The sequence below is a fragment of the Bombus bifarius genome, unplaced genomic scaffold, assembly GCF_011952205.1.
Source record: "Bombus bifarius isolate JDL3187 unplaced genomic scaffold, Bbif_JDL3187 scf7180000008014, whole genome shotgun sequence".
Lineage (NCBI taxonomy): Eukaryota > Metazoa > Arthropoda > Insecta > Hymenoptera > Apidae > Bombus > Bombus bifarius.
Genome location: NW_022884390.1, coordinates 647,481 through 672,373, shown reverse-complemented (window position 1 = coordinate 672,373; position 24,893 = coordinate 647,481). Strand labels below are relative to the sequence as shown.

The 24,893-nt window shown below is 30.4% G+C and overlaps 1 protein-coding gene across 1 annotated transcript; it reads right to left on the bottom strand.

The window, feature by feature from the left end:
* Positions 1-1,452: 1,452 nt before the first annotated feature.
* Positions 1,453-18,054, bottom strand: LOC117207028 (high mobility group protein DSP1-like). Its single transcript, XM_033446839.1, has 5 exons — positions 15,549-18,054; positions 7,513-7,737; positions 3,849-4,012; positions 3,507-3,681; positions 1,453-3,332 (listed from the first exon to the last, which is right to left on the bottom strand). The coding sequence occupies exons 1-5, from the start codon at positions 16,242-16,244 to the stop codon at positions 3,222-3,224; spliced, it is 1,371 nt and encodes a 456-aa protein (XP_033302730.1). The 5' UTR covers positions 16,245-18,054; the 3' UTR covers positions 1,453-3,221.
* Between the last annotated feature and the right edge of the window lie 6,839 nt (positions 18,055-24,893).

The following is a 24,893-nucleotide window of genomic DNA, read 5'->3' as shown; positions in this document are numbered from 1 at the left end:
TTGTTAGTTCCACTTACAATGTCGCTACGACATCTACAACGGATTGTAAAGGGTTAAAAAAATATATATTCCTCATATAAATATATTTTTCAAAACATTAATATATCTTCAATTTTATCTAACAGTATTAACTTCTAAACTTATTTGTTAATAATACAACAATTATTATATTTTAGTAATACATATTAAAGTTATATTTTTTACCATTCTTTATGTTCACTTGTGCAGATAAAAGAGAATAGAACATTTTTATATCTTTATTCATTTATTACTAATAATACTTACCTATACAGAAAATAAAATACTGTACAAATATTTTGTTAATTTATACAAACTTTTCATTTGCGAAATTTAAGATATATCATTTTCAGAAAGATTTCACAGAACTCTATAGTCAGAGTAGTATAATGTTATATCTAACATATGTCACAAATTTCTGTTTTCATAAGTCATTTATAACTTTGAATATTAATACAACATTGTTATACAACCATTTTTATGTGTTGCCTTTATCGAATTAATGTTATTTTTCCAATTCGATATATAAATTCCAATAATTGCACTGCATTGTAGCATGTATTTGATTATATATTTTATTTATTTTTTAATAATATACTAATGTCATGTACCTATAGCAAAAACAAAATCCAGTTATAATCCTAATTATAGAACGAGCTGGAAAATTTTTATGTAATAATAATTGATATATTGCAATATAATAGCAAAATATTCATTTAGAATGCACTATATCACAATTATCAAGGACTAAACTTTTATATAGTGAATATTTTGTATACATAATTTCTTTTGATTATAATTAAATGCAATGATAAATCTTGCAAACATTTCGTTCGCTAGTTTATTACAGTAAGATTATAAATCAAATAAATATTATTTATTACATTTATTAATGTTTTATGCACATTATTGAATCATAAATTATAGGTAAGAAATAATGAACTGTTCTAGTAGATTATGAATGAAAAAATTTATATTATAGGTAACAATTATTCATCTATTATTAGGAATACTATATCAATGGTACATTTATAATCTATAGTAATACTTATACAAAATAATAGAAAATTATTTGAACCTATGAGATACATATAAAAAAGTACAGTAACATCCTTCTGCGTTGAAATATGTAATATGTATAACATGAAATAAGTTAACACATTACTTCCGATTTTAAGTTAACTTCTAATTCTGATGTAAATAGCACCAGCATAAACGTGTAAAATGCACATGTTCCATATTATAAGAAAGCAGCGTGAAAAATAATACTTTATATCATAAACAAATAGAGACTATATATACTTACTTTTATATAAATATATATATATATATAAATGTTAGTACTCTAAATCTAGTACTGCTTTGAGAATCCAATATTTCGGACATATACATGCTTAGAAACAGGTTCGGAGCAGTACCAGAAACATATTCACATATTTTTTTAAAAGTTTATTTATCCTAAGAGATATACAAAACAAACATTCTTTTGTAACTGTTATAATTCCCCTATAATAACACAGAAAATTCTGCCGTAATTTTCAATATCTGTTTTTATTAATTATCTCCATCAAATGGATACCTTTGTATCAGTACAATTCATTTTAACCAGCTATGTTAAAATTATGCACATCTGCAAATCAGTATTAAAATATTACAATTTCATATTTTACAGTATTCATCCTCTAGCTCCCTCTAGAACAGGTTTTGCTTATATAATCACACATTACATGATAATGTGCACGGGAGATGAAAAGCTTTTACGTCAAAAAGTAGTGGTTACCTGCTGAGCCAAATCAAGGTGCAAGTCAGTCTGACTGTAAAGAAGCCTCTTGTATATTCATTTTGCATACCAATCTTGGCCACGAAATTCATATTTGCATTACTTAGCCTGCTTTTTTTGGTATGCTTCTTACACAGTTGACTCTAATCTCAATGATTAAATTCTGTACACACTAGGATCTAGGAATGTTAATATTACAAGAAACCACAATAATTTATTATAATACAGCCTGCTGTACACCAGATGACTCGAGGCAATACAAGACACGCCTTATCTTACTTTCTTAAACAATGAACGGAATCACATGATTCTGAAAGGATTTTAACGTATTCGTTTTATTGGAAAATGAATATGAGAGGGAGAATGACGATGGTAAGGGCAGGGACTACTTCAATTTGCTAAAACTCAAAGAATAATTCTACTTTAGTTTGTCTTCAACGACTGTCATTAATTTCAATGAGAACAAAAATTCATTACTTTATACGATTATAAAAGATTTGAAATTATAATTATTACTAAGATAACATAAAAACGAATTTTTATCAGTTATGTAAAATAAATCGAATTGCCTTGTTTTTACGAATAAGAATTAATTGTGTTTTATATGTTTTACGTATAATATTTTTTACAATACTACTGCTCCATGGCTGGGTTACCGGCCTAATTTTGATTTCACAAAGTTGTGAATTAAATATCTTGTTTCGATTTTGATCACTTATAAGCTATAAGGCTCAATCTCGTGGTTTAGAATACATCGTCTGTGGAAACTATCACATGTTGACGCAGATGTAGAATCGAAGTTGCATTAAAATATATACTTATCCTAATACTTACAACTATACGACACGTACTTAAATCAATTACATTCATACAAAGCAGCCCCATACCCCACCTGCGACAGATTTGATTTAAAGAAATATTCTGTACAAGGATATACAATAAGTCTTCTTACACTGGCAGCGAATGAACTGAACTGATAAATACCAAATTATTTCGAATGATACCGCCCAACTATGGAGCCGCCGTATCCAGTTTTATATAGCTGCAACAGCTTTCAACATAGTTTGAATATAATGTCAACAATGATTGAGCCCCTGCGCCTTCCACCTGATAGAAAGTAGGGTCACCATATCTTTTCATTCTGCTATCCTACGCCATTTTACATGTTACTATCAATATGTTAAAATACAAATGTCATTCATACGATCTTCTTTCGCACCTCTCATACATACAATTTTAAAATAATTAATATAATCGCGGGTATTTAATTATTATTGTAAATAATCAGGGACTGGTGATTAGTTATTTGTTTTCCTAGTGGTGTAAGTACGCTCACGCTAAGATCAATGGTACGTACAGTAGGTGAGGTATGCTTTCAGGATCAAGGACACGGGGTGATAGATGAAATTTTGTCGTGCATCCGCTATTCATCATCTTCTTTATACTCTTCTTCACTGTCACTTTTTACAGTATTTGCTGGAACTCCTACTACAGGTGCACCATCTTTCATTTTCTTTTTGTACGCAGTCATTTCCTAAATAACAAAACATAATATATATCAAGTTCACATAAATTATTACAAACAGTGTCAATATATTCGTACATACTGTAGTTTAAATTCTAAATATAAGATGTATTTAATATTTAATAATACAATAAAAAATACCTAATAATTTGTTTGAATCATACATAATTATGTTATACATACTCTTTCATATCGAGCCTTATCCTTTTCCGCCATAGCCTCATATTTCGATTTGGTTTCAGGATCTGCATCTGACCACTTTTTACCAAGTTCCTTAGCAATATCACCTACACCAAACTCAGGATTTAGCATTTTCACCTTTCCACGTTCATCATTGCAGAACCAGAAAAAGGCAGATCTATTAAATAAAACGTAATATCATTATTACACGCGCATACATACACAAATTATGGTTTTATAAATATAAATGCAAATAATAATTAGAAATAATTGAAAACTATCTGAATATATTAATTGCGTTTTATTACATTATGAACATTAAGTAATTTCATCACATTTACTTACAGCGATCTTTTAGGAGCATTATGGTCTTTGATGTGTTTGCGTTTTTTGCCCCTGCCTTTACTTTCTCCTTTCGGTGGTGTATAATTTTGCATCTCTGCATCGTATCTCTTCTTATCTTTTTCAGCCATTTCGTGAAAACGCTTCTTTTCTTTATCTGACATTGTCTACAAACATGTAGTACATATTATGATTATAAGAAACATACTTGTGTGACACTAAATTTATAATTTACATAAAATAATTATAACTATAATACATTTACTGGTTTACACATTTATATATGTACGCAATGCTATAAAATGTAAACATAATTTGAATCATATATATAAAAGTGCAATAATTGTGAAAAGTATTAATAAAAATTAACAACTGATCTATATTATTTATATAAATGTTTATTCTATTATTAAAATGTTTATTCTATTATCTAAATTATTTATATAAAATTTATATAAATTATTTATATAATTTATATAAATTACTTAATATTCGGATTAATATTTTTTTAATATTATTGAGGAAGATCAGAGATATTTAATCTTTGTAACTAAAAAATTAGAATGAACAGTAATAGATAATAATTATATTATTACACGTTGCAAATACTGACAGAACCTGAATATATTTTTATCGTCTTTGTTGTTATAATCATTTATGACGAGGTACGAGAATCGGGATCGTGAAGATGACATATTTTATTAAAAAGGAAAAACGCTAATATGGCGAGTAATTAAAATATTGTTAAGTAGGAGAATACCTAATAATAAGTAGACTATGAATGTTTATATATCCATAGAAGAATTGAAGGTGCAAAAATGTATATAATATAATTATATATATGTAACCAGCCTTCTGCGCTCAAAAATATACTTGAAAACGTGTAGTTCGTGGAAGAACATTTAAAAATTTTACAGCTGCTGAGGCCAACATTTTAGTAAGATAATGGGAGGTCAATGTCTTTAATCGTAAAGACCATCTGGTCTGTAATCTAAAAGAGGAGCGTGCAGAAAGTGTCTCTCCCTTTTCGAGGGGTAGGATGACCAGATGTTGGAGTAGCACCTGTTCAAAGTGACGTTGTTTCACATTTGCAAAACTTCTTCTACCGAAAAATATATCTGAACTTCTTAACGTACCGAAAAGTTTGCGATAAGTAATATTACATGTTATTTTATAGATATTTATCAAACAGTAAGTAATCGTGACAGACATTACGTGAAAATATTTTCTAAAATGTAAATCAATTTCAAATTGATACATTTTATTCGCTTGCAGCTTTCTAATCGCACTTTTATTATACACATTTTGCACAGTAGTTTTATAAGTATTATACAAAATATAAATAATTGGTAAAACAAAATTATTTCCTAATGGAAGATACGATTCGCATTTACGTGTTTTATAGTAATTCTAATAGTAATAATTCTGACCCAGGTATTTACCCAGGTATTTAATTCTAACACAGGTATTTACCTATACCTGTGTTAGACAAAATTCAAGGGAAAATTAATTTTAATCCAAAATTTGTCAAAAAGGCTAACAACCTTATTACCTGTTAGTAGATTTTAACTGCGAATTTTATAGTATATTTTACAATATTTTTAACGAATAAGAGAAAATTCAAGTAAACGATTTAAAAAATTAAAGGACAGCCATGTGATTGGCATATTATTAGTTTTATGACATGATGCATACTATACAATATAAGGGACGAACTCTAAGGAACAACGAGTTGTAAACCGGTCCCGTTTCTAATCAAACTCATGACAAGATCCCGGGTAGTAGCAGGTATATGATTAACCGTTAATCCGAAATATTCCTGATCTGTCCATTTTAAAACTACTTTTCTGACTAGAAGTTTACATAGACAAATATAATCAAGAATTATAGAAGTATAATATCGATAGTGTATTATAAAAAAATGGCTTCACTAAACATTTCAATACTTCGTATTATAAAAAAATAATTTCATCGAAATATTTCATTACTGTGTATCGATCAAACAAGAATTTCATTCATTGAAATCAACGTCTAACTACCTATAACATTCTTCATTCATAAAAGAAATACATATACTTATTTGCAAAATATTTATATAAAATATTTTCCTACAAGAATTCTTTCCTTTATTAGTTAAGATATTTTTTAGTAACTTCATAAATAATTTCTTTTTTAAAGCTTGTACTATTATCAGTTTGTTGTAAAACTTTATGCACTCAAAATGATTCTGTGGGAGCTTGCCTTATGTATAAAAAGATACGGACAAGTTATCTTCAAAGAAATCAACGTATAGCAACTTCCAGATGAGGTCAGTTAACTGTAAATTACTACTTAAATTAGTTACACTTTTACTCCGGCGAACAACGCTAGGAATTATTATTATTTCCTGAAACATGTTTAACGAACTAATTATAGTTACTTATATCTTAAAACAGTGTAAAGAAGTTTCATTAGAAATATATATTCTAAATCCAATCAGAGTTTTTTTCGTTCGAAGTTTAGTATTATGCGCACTAGCAAATATCATACTTTTACATCTTATGTATTCTTATTAATCTTGTTTAAATATGTTTGTGTTTCTTTATTGTATATTTATGTCGGCAAAATGTCTATATAAAATATATTCTTCTGATGTTTTGTTCCTATATGTGTATTATTTCATTATATATCACAAAATATATATCGTGCTCTTTATATTAATGTAAAAATCTCGATTTTATAAGCCACATTATTCAATTATAGAATTACATAAAATATGTAGAATTATGCTGCTAGATATATATCTGGTAATTAAATCAGTTTCTGAAAATGTAACTTCCACAAAGACGTAAGTGCTGTGAAGTTCGGAAATTATACTTCATTTTACAATATGCAGAATAATGCAAAAATAATAGATTGTAACTAATGTAACTGTAATAATTATTACATTATAATTTATTAGCATTATTAGTCTTGTGTTAATATTATTATAATTAACGAACTAAACACATATTAATTATAACACACATGCTATCCTACAGTGAAAAATTTTGATAAATAATTCTAAAAATATAAATAAGTGCACGACAATAATTTTTGCTTATATGTACATACTATTTTCATTGATTAAATCTTTCTGGTAAGTTTGTTGTCTGAATTTTGATCTTTTTTCCTTTATTTCTGTAAAACCCTTTATCTTGCTTAACCATAAATTTACTTCAGTTTTCTAAATTATCAAACTTTAAATCAAACGAATATTATTTAAAACAAAAAACAATCTGTAAGTTCTGGTTATTAACGATAAACTTTTTACATGAGCCTCTCAGAAACGAAACTAAACAACTTCATTTTTTATTAATTTCTTAATTTCATAACACACGATTAATTAATATTCAATTCTCAAAGAACAAATGATTTACTTCCATAAGTTCATTATGATGAAAAATAACATAAATAATGGTAAATTCTAAGGTGTATTTGAAGAACTGTTTGTAACATCGTCACTTTTCTGTACTTTTCAATTTATAGAATTGGTTAACGTGTACTTCTGAAAGACTCATATATTTTATTCTATAAAATGTGTAACATGCTTTTATAATTTCATTATTATTAATTTGGATGTAAAACGATAGAATTTGAATTATATCTCAAGTGGATGAAGTTCTAGAAATATTTTAATGTCTCTTACCTTCCACCTCATTGCACACTTTTTAGAGAATTCTCGAAAGACAATCTTTTCCTCGGGGTGTTTCTTTTTATGTTCTTGACGACATGTTTGCACGAAGAACGCGTATGCGGTCATCCGTCCTCTTGGCTTCGAATCCTTTCCTCTCGGCATATTGTCTCGTTGTTGTAAACTCTGAGCGTTATTTTGCTGGAGATTATTCTGCTGCGGTAACTGCTGTATCTGGTGCTGCAATAAAAGAATCATTATTAAAAACACGGTGGCAATTATCAGTGTCCTCTTAACTCTCGTTTAACGAATATTTGAAAAAAGGAAGAATTCGCTAGCGTTTTATTTTTAACGCAAAACGAACAGACTAAAAAAATTGCTATTCTTCTTTTTCTCTTTCTCTTGCAGAAATTGATTAATTATCGTATCGAATTGGTAATGTAGATTGGCTCAAAGTTACAAGATTCGAGCCAGCATATTTTGTGATGCGTACAATTCTCTTTTGTTTCACATTGTGATAAACTCTACTCTAAACATAATATACAGGTATGAATACTGTATTGGATTGCCAAATGTTTGAATAGACCAGAAGCCGCCTCTAAAGATGTGTTTTCCAGCGAATATTATTCAAATTAGCTTTGAAACTTCTTCGATACTCTCATCCAAAGCCAGAATCTGTCTGAATAATTGTTAAAAGATATCGAATAATTAGTCCATATCGAGACGTATCTACATGTTAATTTTACCCATTACTACTATAACGTGCAATATATTGGTAATGACCTTTTTATCTCTAATGTACGAATCCGGAATCTAACAAAGGGATTCTGGAAAATAAAGTTTTTTTTATTTCTAATCAGATTTTCTCCCTGCGTGCAAAGCATTGCTTCGTAGACGAAAATAATACCAGGCGCATAATAGTATTGCGTGCAGCTATGTTATAATTCTAGAAGCTAGCTGTTTAAAACACTATGTGTACAGGAAACAAAATTCCTTCATGACATAATATAATATATGATGATTGTATAATACATTGTATTAATAAGCATAATTGTCATGAATATCATTTCTAATACCTAATATATAATATACATATACATATTACGTTTGAATAAATATATAAATAAGTTTGAAATATTAATTTATTGCGTGATGCCTAGCACTGTTATCTTCTTGTTAAAGATAACATTCACCAATATTTTGTATACAATTTAAATAGTGTTCTGCAAGTCAATGTTTTGTTCCAAGTTCATTAATGAAATATAATTTTCCTAGTGATAATATAAGTTGAAACGAATTATTCTAAATAATTTATTAATATCGTACAGTTATAGATAGCAATGAATTGGCAACAGGCTAGTCGACAACTAAGCAATTATTATCGTGTACTATTTATCGGGTATTAAACAGTATAATATTATACTACTGTTAATATCATACTGCGTATTATTATTATAAAGTTACAGTATCTATTTTAAACTACAATTTCATTGTGGTTGAAAATAGAAACAAAAAATGCATCTAATGTGAGAATATCATAATTCATTTGATCATTATACTTATATGGAATATCTTGTAATGTATTTAATGTAATATACCTATCGAAGAGTAAATTATTTTCCTTTCTCTGAGTATGAAACCCACAAAATATAGCAGAACAGACTTGTATGCATTCTCTATGAATAACAGTACAAAAAGAAGAATTGTTGTAATAAAGACCATGCTTATATTATATTGTATGTCTTTTACAGTTTCCAGTAAAATGAGAATGGTAAATGATAAAACAAAAAGATGAATAAAGAGTACTTAACTTTACTACATGACATCACAATATACTAATTTCATTAGCGATGCTTATTATGCGGAAAAGAGAATTATAATTTACATTGTGATAACAAAAAATAAGTACTTCGGAAATATATTTTCGAAACGAACGGCATAGTACGAGAAAGTTAAAATTTTGCGAACATCGTTAGTGTTCGTAATGAACATTGATGTATGTACAAACTTCATTAAACGAGATCGTGTTTTCAGCATCAACTAAAATTACTTCTAGATTGCATGTTACTACGTGTACCCAACAAATATTTACATATACGATCAAACAGAAATTGATATCCCCCATTTGTTTAATATTAAAATTTAGTTCAATTATTTATCTAATTGACAAATACCTGCCGAAGAAAAAAGATGACGATTTAGATAATAAAATGAAATACTGAACACAATTCATTGGATTTTCAAGAGAAGATTTCCTGAAAGAGTGTACTCTAATTTAATTTAATATTATTAATATATTACTTTAAGTTTCGTTGATGTCATATTTTAAATTTATATCGTGTTAAAACTTATCAGTGAAAACTTTGGAGATTGGATTCTTTTTATGTGTACTGCATTTTAAATCTATGAACAAAATTTATATATCGCTTACAGCGATATTTATATCAGTATATTACTAACATCTTTTCCGATATCTTAAAAACAATTTTGTATTTATGCCATATACCTCACTATTATTGGTTATTACTTTTTGTTTCAAAAAAAACCTTATCTTTTTTTATAAACTTTAAGGTCAATGTAGATATAAAATATTGATGTAGAAATAATGTATTTCATGTAGTTATCTACTCTTCTGTAAGTTTATATCGACAAAAAATAAAATTCTGTATAATTAATAAATTAAGAGATAATAAATTGCAAAAATTTCTGCACGAAGTTTTTAATATTATGTTTTGTGTATTTGTAAATGGTGATCTCGTAAAATATCGAGTATAAATGATCAAGTAAAAATATTTTCTTTAAACATTCGTAAAAAGTATAATTTACTCAATGATAAGAATCCACTTTAAATTATAAAACCTTATTACTGAGATATGTCTTTTCAACTTAAAACAAATTAATTCCAAAGCTATTCATTTATTTAAATACGCTTAAATTATCTAACCAGTTAACAAGTATGTACTTTTATTTACCTTTTTATAAAAAGTAAATACTTTTTATTGTACCTTTGTGTACGTTATTTAATACGTTTTGACGGAAACATGTCAAATAAGTGTTCAATTATTTAAACGAAAGATAAAGAGATAATATGATAACTTGAAGAACAAATTTCACCAAAAGGATATGATTCTGAAGAAAACTAAAATTTAATTTACTTCTAATCTTTTTTAAATTCTAAAATTGCAATCAAATGTTCTAAGATTTCTGTAATGATAAAATATGCGAACTAATATGCATTTCATGAATAATCGTGCAATATGTATTCTTCATTGCTGCATTTCATTTCCTTTGCAAAAAAATAATGTTCTGTAATTATGTTTAAGATAATCTGACAAAATTCGATCAAAATGTTAAAAATGTAACAATACTTTCATCTGCAATATCTGAAAAATAAGAATTCATTATATGTACATCATTTTGAACTGCAAAAATTATGCCATATGTTATAAAGATTGAATTCCTCCTAACGCTACTACGTCACACTGGATCAATTTCGAAACAATCTGTTGTGTTGTTCTGTTATTAAAAATATTCTCAAGTTTGAAAATAATACGAAAGAATTGTTGCAGACATATATAAATTCTTGTTTCTTTTTACTGGTTGGAACAAGTATTACAATATAAATCAGAGTTAAGAATAATATAAACCACTCGACCCACTATTCGAAACTTTATATTGCTATAACTAAAACACGTTGTCAAGGAATATAAGATCTCAACCGATCTCAGGAATTAATCAAACATTAAAAATAATGGAAATATTTTTCCATATTTAAACGTTCTTCAATGTATCTTCGTTGGAGATTAAGGAATCATGTATTACTGTTAATACCGGTTTCTCATTTATGATACTGTTTTACGATGTTTGCAACTATCGTTTACAGTTATAATGTTTCAGTAAATCCTGCGTGTAATCACATTCGTACAATAGAAACATATTATATAAAGATTTGATACATAAACCATTTTGAATCACTACCTAAAGTTTCATCGAAAATTGATTACTGTTACAAATTTATGTCCAAACATATCACCGAATATGGTGGCATTTCAAATATCCCATAGCTCAAACTATTTTATTGATAAAATCGGAGCATCGTTTGTTCCCTGATATCGAAAAGCGGTCGAAGCAACTAAGAGGATCAACTCCTAAGTTTATTGTAAAGTAAAATTCAACGGAACGAAATTATAAAAATTCCAAGATCCTAAATGCAATAGAGATATCTTTTGGAGTTTTAAAACCCCTTGAAAAATGTATGTTTGTATATTTCATACATATATTTATATACAAAATAAATTTTATGTTCATTTTTTAAATTCCCTTTGAAATAACTTTTACTGTTTTGGTAAAATCTATAACGTAAAAGTCGCAATATTTCTGAACGAATATCGTTTATTATTTTATGAAATGTACGCATAATCGAATCAATAGTTCCAATCTTTTCTTTTCGCAAAGAGAAAATTGCAAAGAAGGTTTTCTTGAATAACGATACGTTCAACATTTTATCCAAGGAGAAAGAACGTAAGTTTATTTCCTCCATTTACCTCTATCACTGTAATCTTAAATTTTCGGGCCACTTTCTGACTTTCTCTCCATCTGATAGATACAGAGACTTTAATCTTAACTTTCATTCGAGCTCTGCTTTTAATATTGCTCCAAATACGTTTTCAATGCTCCGCGATATTGAATGCTCTTTATTGGAATCTCGGGGAAAAAACACGGTATTTTTAAAGACAGACATTCTTAACCGACATTCTCTAACATTGCGATTCCGGAGCAATAAAAAGTTGTAGGGATGTAATAATTTTATGTGTTTCATCAGTAATGTGTTAATAACTCATATTGTGAATATCGCGCGATTCTAGATTAATAAAGATTAGTGTGGAAGTAATAATTTCAAATGAATAAGTTTATGTGTTTCATATCTATTATAATACAGTGTCTCATACCATATTTTTGAATAAAAGCATTTTTAACCATATTCTTTTCGAAATTATTTCAAGATAATCATTTCATGCTTCAAACTAAGTGCTCTGAAGAAATATTGTAGCATGTATATTTACATTAAGTACAACGAAAGAAACCTATTCCTAGTGCATCACGTATGTAAGAGATTCAACAGTGACTTGTTGACATCTCGCTAAATTTGAACTTGTCATAGGACAACTTTACAATATGTGAACATTTGTACTGACACACGTTTATCATTGCACAATCTATGCTTGTAACTCTACTGTTAAAATATGCACAAAAAATGATATTATGATTTGAAACAGTCTGATTAACGTGTATTTTTTGCTTGCCAAACGTTAAATAATTCATAAACCGGCAATTAATTTTGCCGTTAAAAGATACGCAGTACAGATATCAAATTGTATTATTAAACACGTGCGGCTCATCTCTAATTAGACTAGAACATATACATGAATTAAAACTTGCTGAAATTAGGACAAAAATCAGACAATTATAGAACCAGTATATCCAATATCGTGGAGAAATAACTAAAAGTATTCGAAGGATTTTGTAATTTCTCGAAAATATTGGAATACCCAGATTCAATATTGCTAGTATTACTTTTATTTTTCCTTAGGGATTTATAATTTATATCCATGGCATATTATGTATTTATGCATTTATCTATTTTATATATGTATTATGTACGTGTTAGAGTTTAATATGAAAGATCATATTAAAATATGAAACATAATCCTTCTGAAATTTTGAAGTAGCCTGAAACTTTACAGGGTTGAAATAGAGTTTAATTTATCGTTAGAAGAATTGAAAAGCTGAATATTCTTGAATATTTTTCTGTAAATTTAACACGAACTTGTGTACAGAAAATGTAATAATATACTTGAATAACTGCAATCATAAAATCCAGTAAAATAGAAGATGAAGAACAGTATTCACGAAACAGAATTTTATACTTTTAACGTCATTGAAAAGTAGAATTACTCTTTTGTGCTCAACCAACCTTCGAACAGACACTAACTTTAGGAAATTCATGAGGAAAAAATGACTATAATTTCGTCACTTTATTTTATAAATAAAGCGGAAAATTGCCTAACTTTTATCGAAAAGAATCTAAATTTCTTTTTTCCAATATAAATGAATAAAACACGAACCAACAATACGGAGATATGAATTTTATATTTGATTCACAAAATCAATTCCAATGCGAATATTTTTCGATATCGGACATACGATTGCTCGGAGCTTCTTTTACTTATTAATAATAAATATACGAATAAAGGAAACGACTAAAAAAGTTTTCAATCACTCAGAATCTCTGAAAAATAAAATTCTTCATTTCATATTTAATCAACGAAACCAATTAAAAAGTGGCGCCTCTTTGTATCAAAGAAATGACGCTGTGAATTAGAATTTTTTTCTATCTACTGACGATTAAAGCTTCAACCAGGACGATCAAAAACTAAACTTCAAATCGTCCAGAAACTCTTTGAAAAAATAGGAATTTTTAAATAGGTATTACGAAAAAGTATTCAAATATGGTCAAAATATTTCAAGTAATTAAAATATCTGACAAAAAAGTCCAATAAAATACAGTCATGAATAAATGAAGAAAAGTCTAAAGAAGAAACATTTGAAAATTCTATAAAATAGAATTTTGTTGCGTTAAAATGAAAAAAGCAAACTAAGAACAAAATGATTCCTTATCAAAGGAACGTCGATCAATCGGAATTTCTATTTCCAATCGTGAATGCCTAAAACACTTCGATCAGAGGAATCGAAAAAAAAAGAAGGGAACCGGCACGGCAAGAGCCGCTGTACGAACGTACGTACGAAGAAGGCCGCACGAAACCCGGAATCAATAGCGGACAACGGTCGGTGGGGCAAGAGACGCGAGTCAGGATGAAACGCAGACGGTAGTACGAAAGCAAGCACGATAGAATCAGTTATTAAGATTTTTTCAACGCAAATAGAGCCGAAAATTCATGACTAATTTGAGTCGATTATCATTGATCGTCGACATGTTTTGTCAACTGATGAAATTTTTCTTAATGAAAATAGCGATTTATCGGCAATTTCAATAGAATATAAAAGATAAAGAATTAACAAAATAAAAATAAAGAATATTTTCGAACGTATTGCCCTTGCTAATCCAATTGTTAGATATTTGAAATGAAGTATAAATCCATCTGATTATTTCCTACTAAGTGCTTTTCCTTAATAACGTCGAGATAAACAGCTCGACAACATAGCTACGGGTATAATGATTCAAAACGTCGTTCGTGTCAAAGTATAACCATCACAATGACGACCATTTAAACTTTTACAGCCGAGACAAACAGAATAACAAGAGTTCAAAATTCTTAGAATTATTCTCGCATATTAAAGCATGTCTTTATGAAGATATTACACGGCTAAGGAGAAATTGACGTTCAGTCACGTGTTATCATAATTACTGTAATTATGCTCTTTACTGTACTCTTTCTCTTCGGTTCACAGACAGAATGAAATAGTGATGCTTGCCCAACTAGTCGAAATCGATTTTCTTCTTTTCGTCAGTTCTTCTCAAAACAAAAGAGAGAAACTGTACAACTCGTGTATTTGTTACAAGTATTATTCTATATCACTAAGCGTAAAACACTAGAAAAAAGTACTTTTCTTTTCAGTGTTTCGCATAGTTACTAACAAACCACTAATAGATTTCTCGCTTTATCTACGAAAAAAGAACAGAAAAAAGGTAGTTGAAGAACGAGATGCAACAGAAGTGCAACTTTTTGAAAGAAACCGCAACATATTTAATAAGTTAGAATGAGAGAGATGTTAAACCTATCGGTTAAAAAGCGATACGAAACTGATTGTCAAGAAATATTAAAAGACCGTATCTCAGCCGCTTTTCTTCCAAGTGCATAAAAGAATCCCGCGCAAATAGAAGTAAGCGAAAAATATATATATAAATGTATGTAAATGTAATGATGTATAGGGTGAAAAAAACAATAGAATATACTTGTATGAAATTAAAAAGCAGGCAATAACGAGAAAAAGAGGAAGCATAAAGGGGGTCGATCGTGGTCGCAACATACCGGGGACATAACGGGGGGCGTGGACGTTTGTGTGGTAATGGGCGAGAGGTGCTGCTGTTGTTGGCCCTGCAATTGCTGATGCAGGTTGTTCTGGCCGGCGTCCATAACTCCACCTGGGTACCACCACTGTACGCCAGGCGGTGGTGCGGAAGGTGTACCAGGTACACCTCCGCCTGTTCCGGGCCCCGTTCCTAATCTATAATCATAGCCTCCCCTCATGCAGGAGCCAACCGGCGTAGACGTCGAGACGGGATTCGACTGTGTGCCCGTGGTGGCTGGATTCTGAAAGCTGGAGGCCATCTTGTAGGAGAAAAGCTGCTGGGTAGCGGCAGCGGTACTCCTAACGATATCCTGATGATGCTGTTGCTGTGCTTGCTGTTGTTGCGTTAGCTGCTGCTGCTGTTGATTCATCAGGTGTTGATGTAAATTCTGCTGTTGTTGCTGTTGCTGCTGTTGTTGCTGTTGTTGTTCGGCAGATACGGCGTTTAAACCCGAAGGCCACCAGGCGGTACCACCGGAGGCATCCTCGCGGCTTCCTGGGCTCGCTGTGCCCCAGCCACCGGCAACGCGGTGGTGTTCCGACATATCGTACACGCGGACGGTCTGTCTGTCACTTCGGCCTCGTTTACCACAAACGGTACCACCAACCAAGGAAAAGAAGAGGATGCACGAAGAAATTACACGACACGCACTCATACACCACACATACGCTCCTCTGTCTCCCTCATACAGGACATGCACACATACGCACGCGAACGCTGTGCGCGCGCGCACGCACTCGCTCGCTTGCTCTCACACCACCGGACAAAGTATACCTCTCTACACGCACACACACATGTACGCACACGCACCCTCACATTCGTACGGGATCCTGTTCGTGACCGTCGTGTATCGCGCGACACGCACCGCACGCGCTACTGTGTTCTCACTGTCACACCACGTTTCTCTTGTCCAGCCGGCGCACTACACGATCACTACTAGTACTCCTGGTAGCACAAGCGGCTTCATACACGCTGCTTTTTCCACGACGATGTATAGAGGAGGTCCTCGTGAATACGTACGTTATACTTGGGATGCGGTCTACTCGACGCTACGCTCAACCGTTCGTTAGCTCCGTGAGTAGGTATGGCGGGTAGAGGAGGAGGGCGGGCGGGTGGGTAGGGGAGGGCGCTCTCTCTCCCCTTCTAGCTCTTTCTTTTTCCCTCTGTCTCCCCACCATCGACAGATACACTGCCGCGTCTCTCCGTCTCTCTTTTTCTCCCTCTTTCTCTTGCCGTCTCTTCTCTCTTCGCTCTCCTTCTCTTTCTCTCTTTCCCTTTTCTTCCCTCCCCTAAGTACTCATAGAGCCTTTCATTCGAGAGACACAACGTTTCTTTTCGAAGTCACCGATAATGATATTTAATAATAAATATGTATCTTCGTTCATTTATGCGTGCACTATTGTTCCCCTTACGAAAAATACATAGTATATATATATATACATATATATATATATCTATATTGCCCTTTTCTTCCCTCGAAAACGTGACGGCCTCTTCTCTCTACTTGCTCGTACACACGGTGCTAATTACGCACTCTATGCGACACCACGCTCGCATAGAGACGCAATGCTTCTTTTACGTGTATATACACACCGATGTTGGCTGTTGCACAGTGGTAGTGGAACGCGTAATAGCTTTTTCACATGGAGAAGCTTACGCGCGGATTGCTTCTCTCGCCACCGACTCTACACGCGATGCCGCACACACAGAGGGCGAACCTGGCGAGGACGGGCTGGCTGGACGCTTGTATATTCTCTCTTTCTCTTTCTCCAACCCGATCCCCTTCCACACCGACCCGAAGTCTCACTCACTACTTGTCTGTTTGTCTCTTTCTCCGCGTTCCTCTGTCTTTTTTCCACTTGCACGAGCTTAGCCTTCCTTCCAGCGGACGCCGGCGAACTCGTACAGCGTTGCCAAGCCACGCTTTCACCCGCCCGCTCACAAAGGAAAACCCGAGTACGCCGACCAATCGAACTACATTTCTGCAGTGGTGGGGATGGCGGGAGTCTACCACTACTGACATCGAGGCAACGTCGCTTTCTCTCTTCCGTTCGTAGAGAATTCGAGAGCCATGGCTCGTAGTCCCCGGTAAGGTAGAGGGGCAAACGACTGCAAACCCTTCTCTACCCTTGAAACTCGAGGTCAACTTTTAGGCAGAGAAAGAGAGCGAAAGGGAGAGGAAGACACACCAACTCTGACTTGTCGCCGTGCGCTCTTTCTTCTCGCGCCTTTTTTTACCCTTCTTAGTTTCGTTACACTGCTACGGTCACTGGAATTTGCTCCACATTGGTACTTCCTGCTTTTCGCGCACCCTTTTTCCTGCGTGTCAAGTCGGCTTTACCGACCGAAGAACTCTCACTTCGTGTCACTTGTCAGTCGATACGGAAGAACTTTTTAAAATTTCCAAGAAAACAAAACGCGGAACATCTTTTACAATTTTTTTAGATTTAACGAAATTATGCTTTCCTTTAGTATATCCATCTCTTTAAAGGCTTGAAATATGCACATTACATATATATGAATGTAATAGTTTATTAATATCGAAGCACCCTCGTTGTTTAATAAATCAATGTTAAGTTGTACATTTTCTACTACAAATTCGTTAGGTTTTATAAAATGTACCTAATTTAAAAATTTTACATATTTTTGAAAATCCGGTGAAAAATTGGAAAGTTTAAATATGTATACTTTCTCGTTCGTCTTCGTAAGATAAAATGTAATAAATATTACTCCTAACAATTCCAGGGACAATGCTTTATACTAACAAATCATGTTTCTATAGAAACATAATTAACTTTTAATGATTACGATAATAAGTAAATCTTTCAGTGCGTTAATTATCTTCCTTTCATTATTTAGAATAGTATTTCAAAAAGTATGGTTACAACGTTTTACATATATACTGAACTTATTCAAACGAAACACAAACTGTCATGCCACATATGGAATGCAATTCCTAGCATATATGTACTCTATAAACTCGTACCCCATAGCCAACGCATACCCCGTAATTTCTAGCTGTTATCAGAAGAAAGATCAAATCTATTAATATGGAAACGTATCGTGGGAACGATCGCTGTGCAACGTTGTTAAACGGCGAACCTGAACCTCCACGAGAAATTTCTAACGCGTAAGGAGCAACGTGAAATTGCGCAAGCTTTTGGAATTCCGATTTTTTAAAATTGCGCACAGACAAGACAAAATGAAAATGTATATCATAGGATTTGTACGTCGGGCTTCCTTTCTTCCCACTCAACCCCCAATCAAGAGGCGGGTGAGTCGGAGGTAACCCGGCAAATCGAGAGAGAGAGGAGAAGAGAACCGGGTCCGGGTCAATAAGACGCATGAGCAAGTGAAACAGAGATGGAACGAGAGAGAGAAACCGAAAGAGCGAGCGAGCAAACAGGCACGTTGGAGAAACAGAGAGAAAGAGAGACCGCGCATTCCCAGGGCTAGGCAACGTAACGAACGAACGAACGAACGAATGCAAGAAGGGGCACGGTGAACAAGGGAAATGGTGGAATGGCAAGAAAAAGAGAGGCACCGATGACGAAAGGAAGGAGAAAGAGAGAGGGAAAAAGAAACATACGATGAAAGAGAAAAGGCACAGCAGGCAACGAGAGTCCTGGCTTCAAATTCTCGACTCGTGTTGGTACCGCGATGTTCGTTCGAGCGAAGCGAGCCGATTCCGTCCGAAACGAACCGATCTCTCTCGATTCCGTCAGTGTGAAAAAGTAACCGAATAATTTTACGACAAGACGTCGAAATTAGAAAATAGTAATAGATTTTACGAATTTATATAAATCCTGCAAAATAGGCTTTATGTAACTTTAATGATAAATTTAAGAAAATTTATGAAAGGATTTTTCGATGATTTCAAGAAAATGTAAAAAATAGTAAATACATATGTAAAATTGTTAATCTATTTGGGACTGTAATATCTTTTAAAGTAGAAATAAAATAAGAGAAGTATTATTATATATCTGAGAATTATGAAAACAAATGTACACATTCCACGTATACATACAAATAAACGTATGTAATTCACTGAGTTCACATTAGTATTTCAGTTTAAGTAGCTACCAAGATATGTGTAGACCTATAAGTAATATGATTGGAACTAAAAAAAGATCATAACAGTCGTCGATGAAAAACTTTCAATAAAAAATAAAATATGTTATATCGGAGGATGTCCAATCTTCTTTTTAAGATACAAAATTAAATTTTTCAATACATAATTTTCAAAACATGCATCTACAATATATGTAATAATTTTATCAAAAAATGATATGCATCTACGTTTTAAATAAAATTAAATAAACTAACAAGAGATAAAGCAGGCTAACTTTGAATTTTCTACATATTTAAATTATAGGTAATAATAAATATAAATAATCATGCATTCCCATCAATATAATTTATATAAATTTACAAAATATGTAAATACTAGAATATTAATATTTATAATAATAGAATATTAATAGTAATATTTCTTAAATATATCTTAAGTTAAATTAACTGATATGATTAAATTAAATCATTGTATATAAATGTCCGCTCCCCAATCAAAAAATAAGATGAAAAATTAACAAGTGACTAACTAAAATTAAAAATACATCCCATCTCTGTTCTTTTCGTTGCTTTAAATTTGACAAGTTTGTCAAAAATTTGGAACACAAGTAAGATGATCTTGCTATTTTGATACTACTTGTTGACCAATTCTGTCGATAAAAATTATGTCATTCTGTTGAAAGCATTTTTACGTTTATTCGTGTATGTCACGACTTTTAAGCATACAATGCGAAATTTTAATGTACAGCGTAAGAAAAGGAACATGATATATCTATTATGGACCAATGCCAAACGCGTGTATGTATATATGTACATACTTCATACCATGTACATTTAAGAGTGTTATATTTGCATTTATTCGATGCACCTGTATAAGTATAAAGAAACAATGTGAAATACTTAATATCCTTTTTCGCGTAAATGTATATGTTTTCTCATACATATAAGCGAATTTATGCACATATGTCTGTATAACGTTCTCCTGTTTTTTCTTGACATCGAATAAATGGTAATTGCGAGCTACACGTACATATATAACGTTGAACGTGCCTGTCAGTATTACGCAAGATCACTTTCAATTTTATTATTCCTATATTTGAAACTGCTCTTGCGTTTCGTTATAATTCAAGTGGAATATTTTTACGCAGGGACCTAAATCCCTATCGTTATAAGTTGTAAAAAGAATTGTTTAAAAAGTTGAAGTTAGTTTTAAAAGTTAAAAGTTAACAAGCGAAAAAAATATATTAATTCTATAAAATAGTACTATCAATTATATGCTTTCTATAATATCTACTCAGTATTTGGTGACTACAATATGTAAATAATTTAAAAACTATACATATACATATTTTTTAAATCACGAAGGTTTATAGACGGCGGCAATACAGAGAAAACATTTCAAAATAGTTATGCAACAATACTATGTTATGCTCTTCAGCTAAAGTTAATTTCATACTTTTAGATGTTTATCTTCGAGATATTCACGTAACATTAGATAGTATGGAACATTTCAAAATATATATAATATAATATGAACTTTTTATATAGCAAATGAAATAATATTTTTTAAATATTCTTTACCCAAAACTCTTACCCAAAAAATGTTATTTTCTATTTAATAACGAGTTTACTAATCGTGAGCCTCGAAGAAGTCATAAATACAATTTAATCCGTAGATAAAGTATAGAAGTTAATAACCACTGAATATAAACATACTTAATATAAGAAATGAAATATAATAAAATATAAATAAAAGAACTTAAATAACAGGTTAAGAGATATTTTTACAACAAATTTTCATAATAGGAATAAAATGTTATATCAATTTGATTTATGATTCATATAAAAGATTCAGAAATAAATATTTAGAATGTGTAAATATTGAAGTTGCATCGTATATTATATAGGGTGAGTCGTCACCTAACTCAACCACTTCAAATTATTCATGAAGTCGTGTATTATATATAAAAAAAATATCTTAAACAAAAATTAAATGGTTTCGGAAATAACTTGATGTTATTAGCATGTAGGGGACATTAAAGAACAAAGTTTAATTGGAATAGAATCATGTAAATATTCTCTAATCTATTAATCCATCCTATGTATCTTGCCATTTCCTCTAAAAAAGATTAAGCTACTTATATTTAAAAATAATTAGTTCAGCTGATATTTTGATTTCAATCTTGTGAAGTGATCCTTATAGTACAACATTTACTTTCTTAAAATTAATATTCAGCAGTACGATTTTTAACTTGAATTCAGAGATTTATTGGCTTTTAAAATGACTGTTTAGTACTTCTTTAAAAGTCCGTTGATCTGTCGGAAAAAAGTCGTTAAAGGTAGTACATATTGTTTTTTACGACCTTCGTTTCTCAAACAACTTTATAAAAAATCTGATAGTGTCAAAAAAATATTTATTCTAGTAATCTCGGTGGAACTTCAATATATCCACATTATCCAATCAATAATTAGTTGAAATTTAATTATATTCATTGATTACGTGTTATCTAGAGTCTTTTTTCGAAATTGAATACCATATCGCAATATTGAAGTAAAATTATATCTCTTGAACTAATAGATATTTAGTACAAATAGTTCAATATCTGTCTGTAAGAAATTATGAGTTGCACCGACTAATATGTTAAAAAATCATATATTTCCAAACATATATGTTTCTTTCAATTTTTATGTGAAGCATTTTCCTATACAACAAACGATTTAAGAGTAACTTTTAATAGTCGAGTTCAATGTAAATATCCTATATATTGTGGGATAACGTGTACAATATTATATTTGTCATAATTCCTAATAAGTTATATAATAATTTTCCACAATTTCTAAAAAATATCACTCCACATGGTTCACATAATTTTTAAATGTTAATTTAAATGTTATTCATTCAATTTTCAGAAATCATGTTTTTCAAAATTGTATGTATCGTATATATTAAGTTTTCAATCAAATCATACCCAACGATTGCAGTAATTCAATATATCGTATTACACAAGTATAATTTTTCTTGCTATGATTTTAATCAGTACATATTCAACACTGTTATCATACGTATTCATATGAATATGAAATACTACTAATCAAAATAAGACCTTTATAAATATAAAACTATTATTGGAAAATCTAAAATACTTCAGTATTAATAATGAAGCACATCATTAATTTAATAAGGAAAATGATTGAGAAATATAATATACGAATTAAAGATATCTGTATTTAATTCCAAATGACTTAACTAAAACTGTTGTAAGTAAAATTCTGTGAAGCATTATTTAAAATAATATTTCAGTATATTTAGTTCTGACTATAATAATTTTTATTTTAACTTGGTTTGATTTATAAGTAGAGTGAAATGTACATTTTCTGTGAATAATAATAAATAAATATTAATGCAATTACTTCAAAATTTAAAATTTACAATACTTTAAAATTTCTACGTATTTTGGGTATAGATAATTATAGGAGAAAATTTATTTCCATGCTATTCATCAGCAGGTAAACGTTTTGACGACATGAAGGTAGGGTTCAATTAGTTCTAGCAATTACCGTAAACATTTTTCTAGCTTCGCATACCTGGCTTCAGTAATACCTTGGAATTGCCGAAATAAAAACTGGTCAAGCAGGTAACCAAAAAAGATTTGAAATCGGTGTAAAAGAAACCGTAAATAAATACTTACATATTCCTATGTATAGTATTTGTTCGAAAATAAACGGAAATAAAATATGTTAGAAAATTCTTCTCTAGAGATAGATAATTTTCTTTCAAAATTAACAAATCAATAACATCCTTATTATTCGAATTTTATCATTCATATTTCTAAATCATACTGTATATAATGTAATAATCAATTGTATAATTCTAAATTATTGTGTTAACTATTCCTATAACATAACTACTCTTCTCTATATTGGAAAATTAAATAGTGAATTATATATAATTCAAGCTATTGATGTTGTAAGTAGTTTCATTAAAAATATTTTCAAATACAAGCGACTATGAAAATATATAAAATATTATCAGCGAGTAATTGATATTTCTGTTAAAAATTTTTTATTGCAGAATGATAATGCTCTGGAACGGTTAAAATATTAAGTTACTTTAAAACTACAATCTTCGAACAGATGTACACCATCAATTAGGAAGTATCAGGAACTCTTATGTGGGTCAATGGTCCACGAGAATATGAAAGTATGTCTTATAGCAGTATAATAATTACGATGTAGCAAAGATAGTGTGTTTCGAAACAGCAAAATTTATTAACATGAAGTACGTAAAATTTATCGACTCGTTAAAAAAAGAAATAATCAAATGAACCTTCCCTATATTTTTATTTGCTCTAAATATTTGTTCTTGAACATTACACAAATAAACAAAATATGTTGTAGTTTCTTATTGCAGTATATAGAATTGTTTTAAAAGTTCATATCTAGGAACTGAAAATTATGTTTTACTAACTTTTATATAAGATGCTCCCATTCAAATGAAAGGATTAACCTTTTCAAGATAGAGACTTGTTTGACGTCATAGGAATGCATGTAGAATAAAAGTTTCTTATCTGTTTAGAATATTTTTATACAATTGATCAGACTCGAATATTATTCGATTCTTCCAAACATGAAAAATTATCTGCTTTTCCGAAAAATGCAAGACTATAAATATTATATAGATAAAATTTCTAATTGTAAAGTGAAATGTATATAATCATGTATGTTGTATTTACTAAGTTTTTGAAATAAATACCACATATTATTAAAATACCCCTACATAAATATAAACGGAAAACAAAAGATAACAATATTTCATCTATAAAGCACTCGTAAATTAAGTTTTTTATTCGTTATAATTAAATAAATAATTAAAACAAAATAATATAAAATAATAAATAATAATTAATAATAGAATAAATAATTAAATAAATTCGTCCAAAGCTCTATGTCCAACTGCTATTACTACTCCTCTAAAATCTATTTTTAAATTCAAAATCATGCTATTACCTTACTGATCACGTAAATTCTTTAGTGTTTATACTTTGTTTTTATTTTTATTCTCATACAACATATAACATAACTGTTTAATTTGATAACACTTTGTTTTGCACAAAATTTTATGTAAAATTTATATAACTTTAACCACGTAAGCAGAGTATAAATAGCAGCCACACAGAAGTTTTATAGCATATAAACATTGGTTAAATGTTGATACTCGATAATCGATTATTAA

Bases quoted from the DNA above. Each gene is read 5' to 3' on its own strand.
- LOC117207028 (XM_033446839.1), bottom strand. From the start codon at position 16,244: ATGAGTGCGTGTCGTGTAATTTCTTCGTGCATCCTCTTCTTTTCCTTG. The intron at 7,738-15,548 runs GTATGTTGCGAC...CTTTTATTGCAG, and splicing joins CGCCCCCCGTTATGTCCCCG to CACCAGATACAGCAGTTACC. The intron at 4,013-7,512 runs GTAAGAGACATT...ACATGTTTGTAG, and splicing joins AGTGTGCAATGAGGTGGAAG to ACAATGTCAGATAAAGAAAA.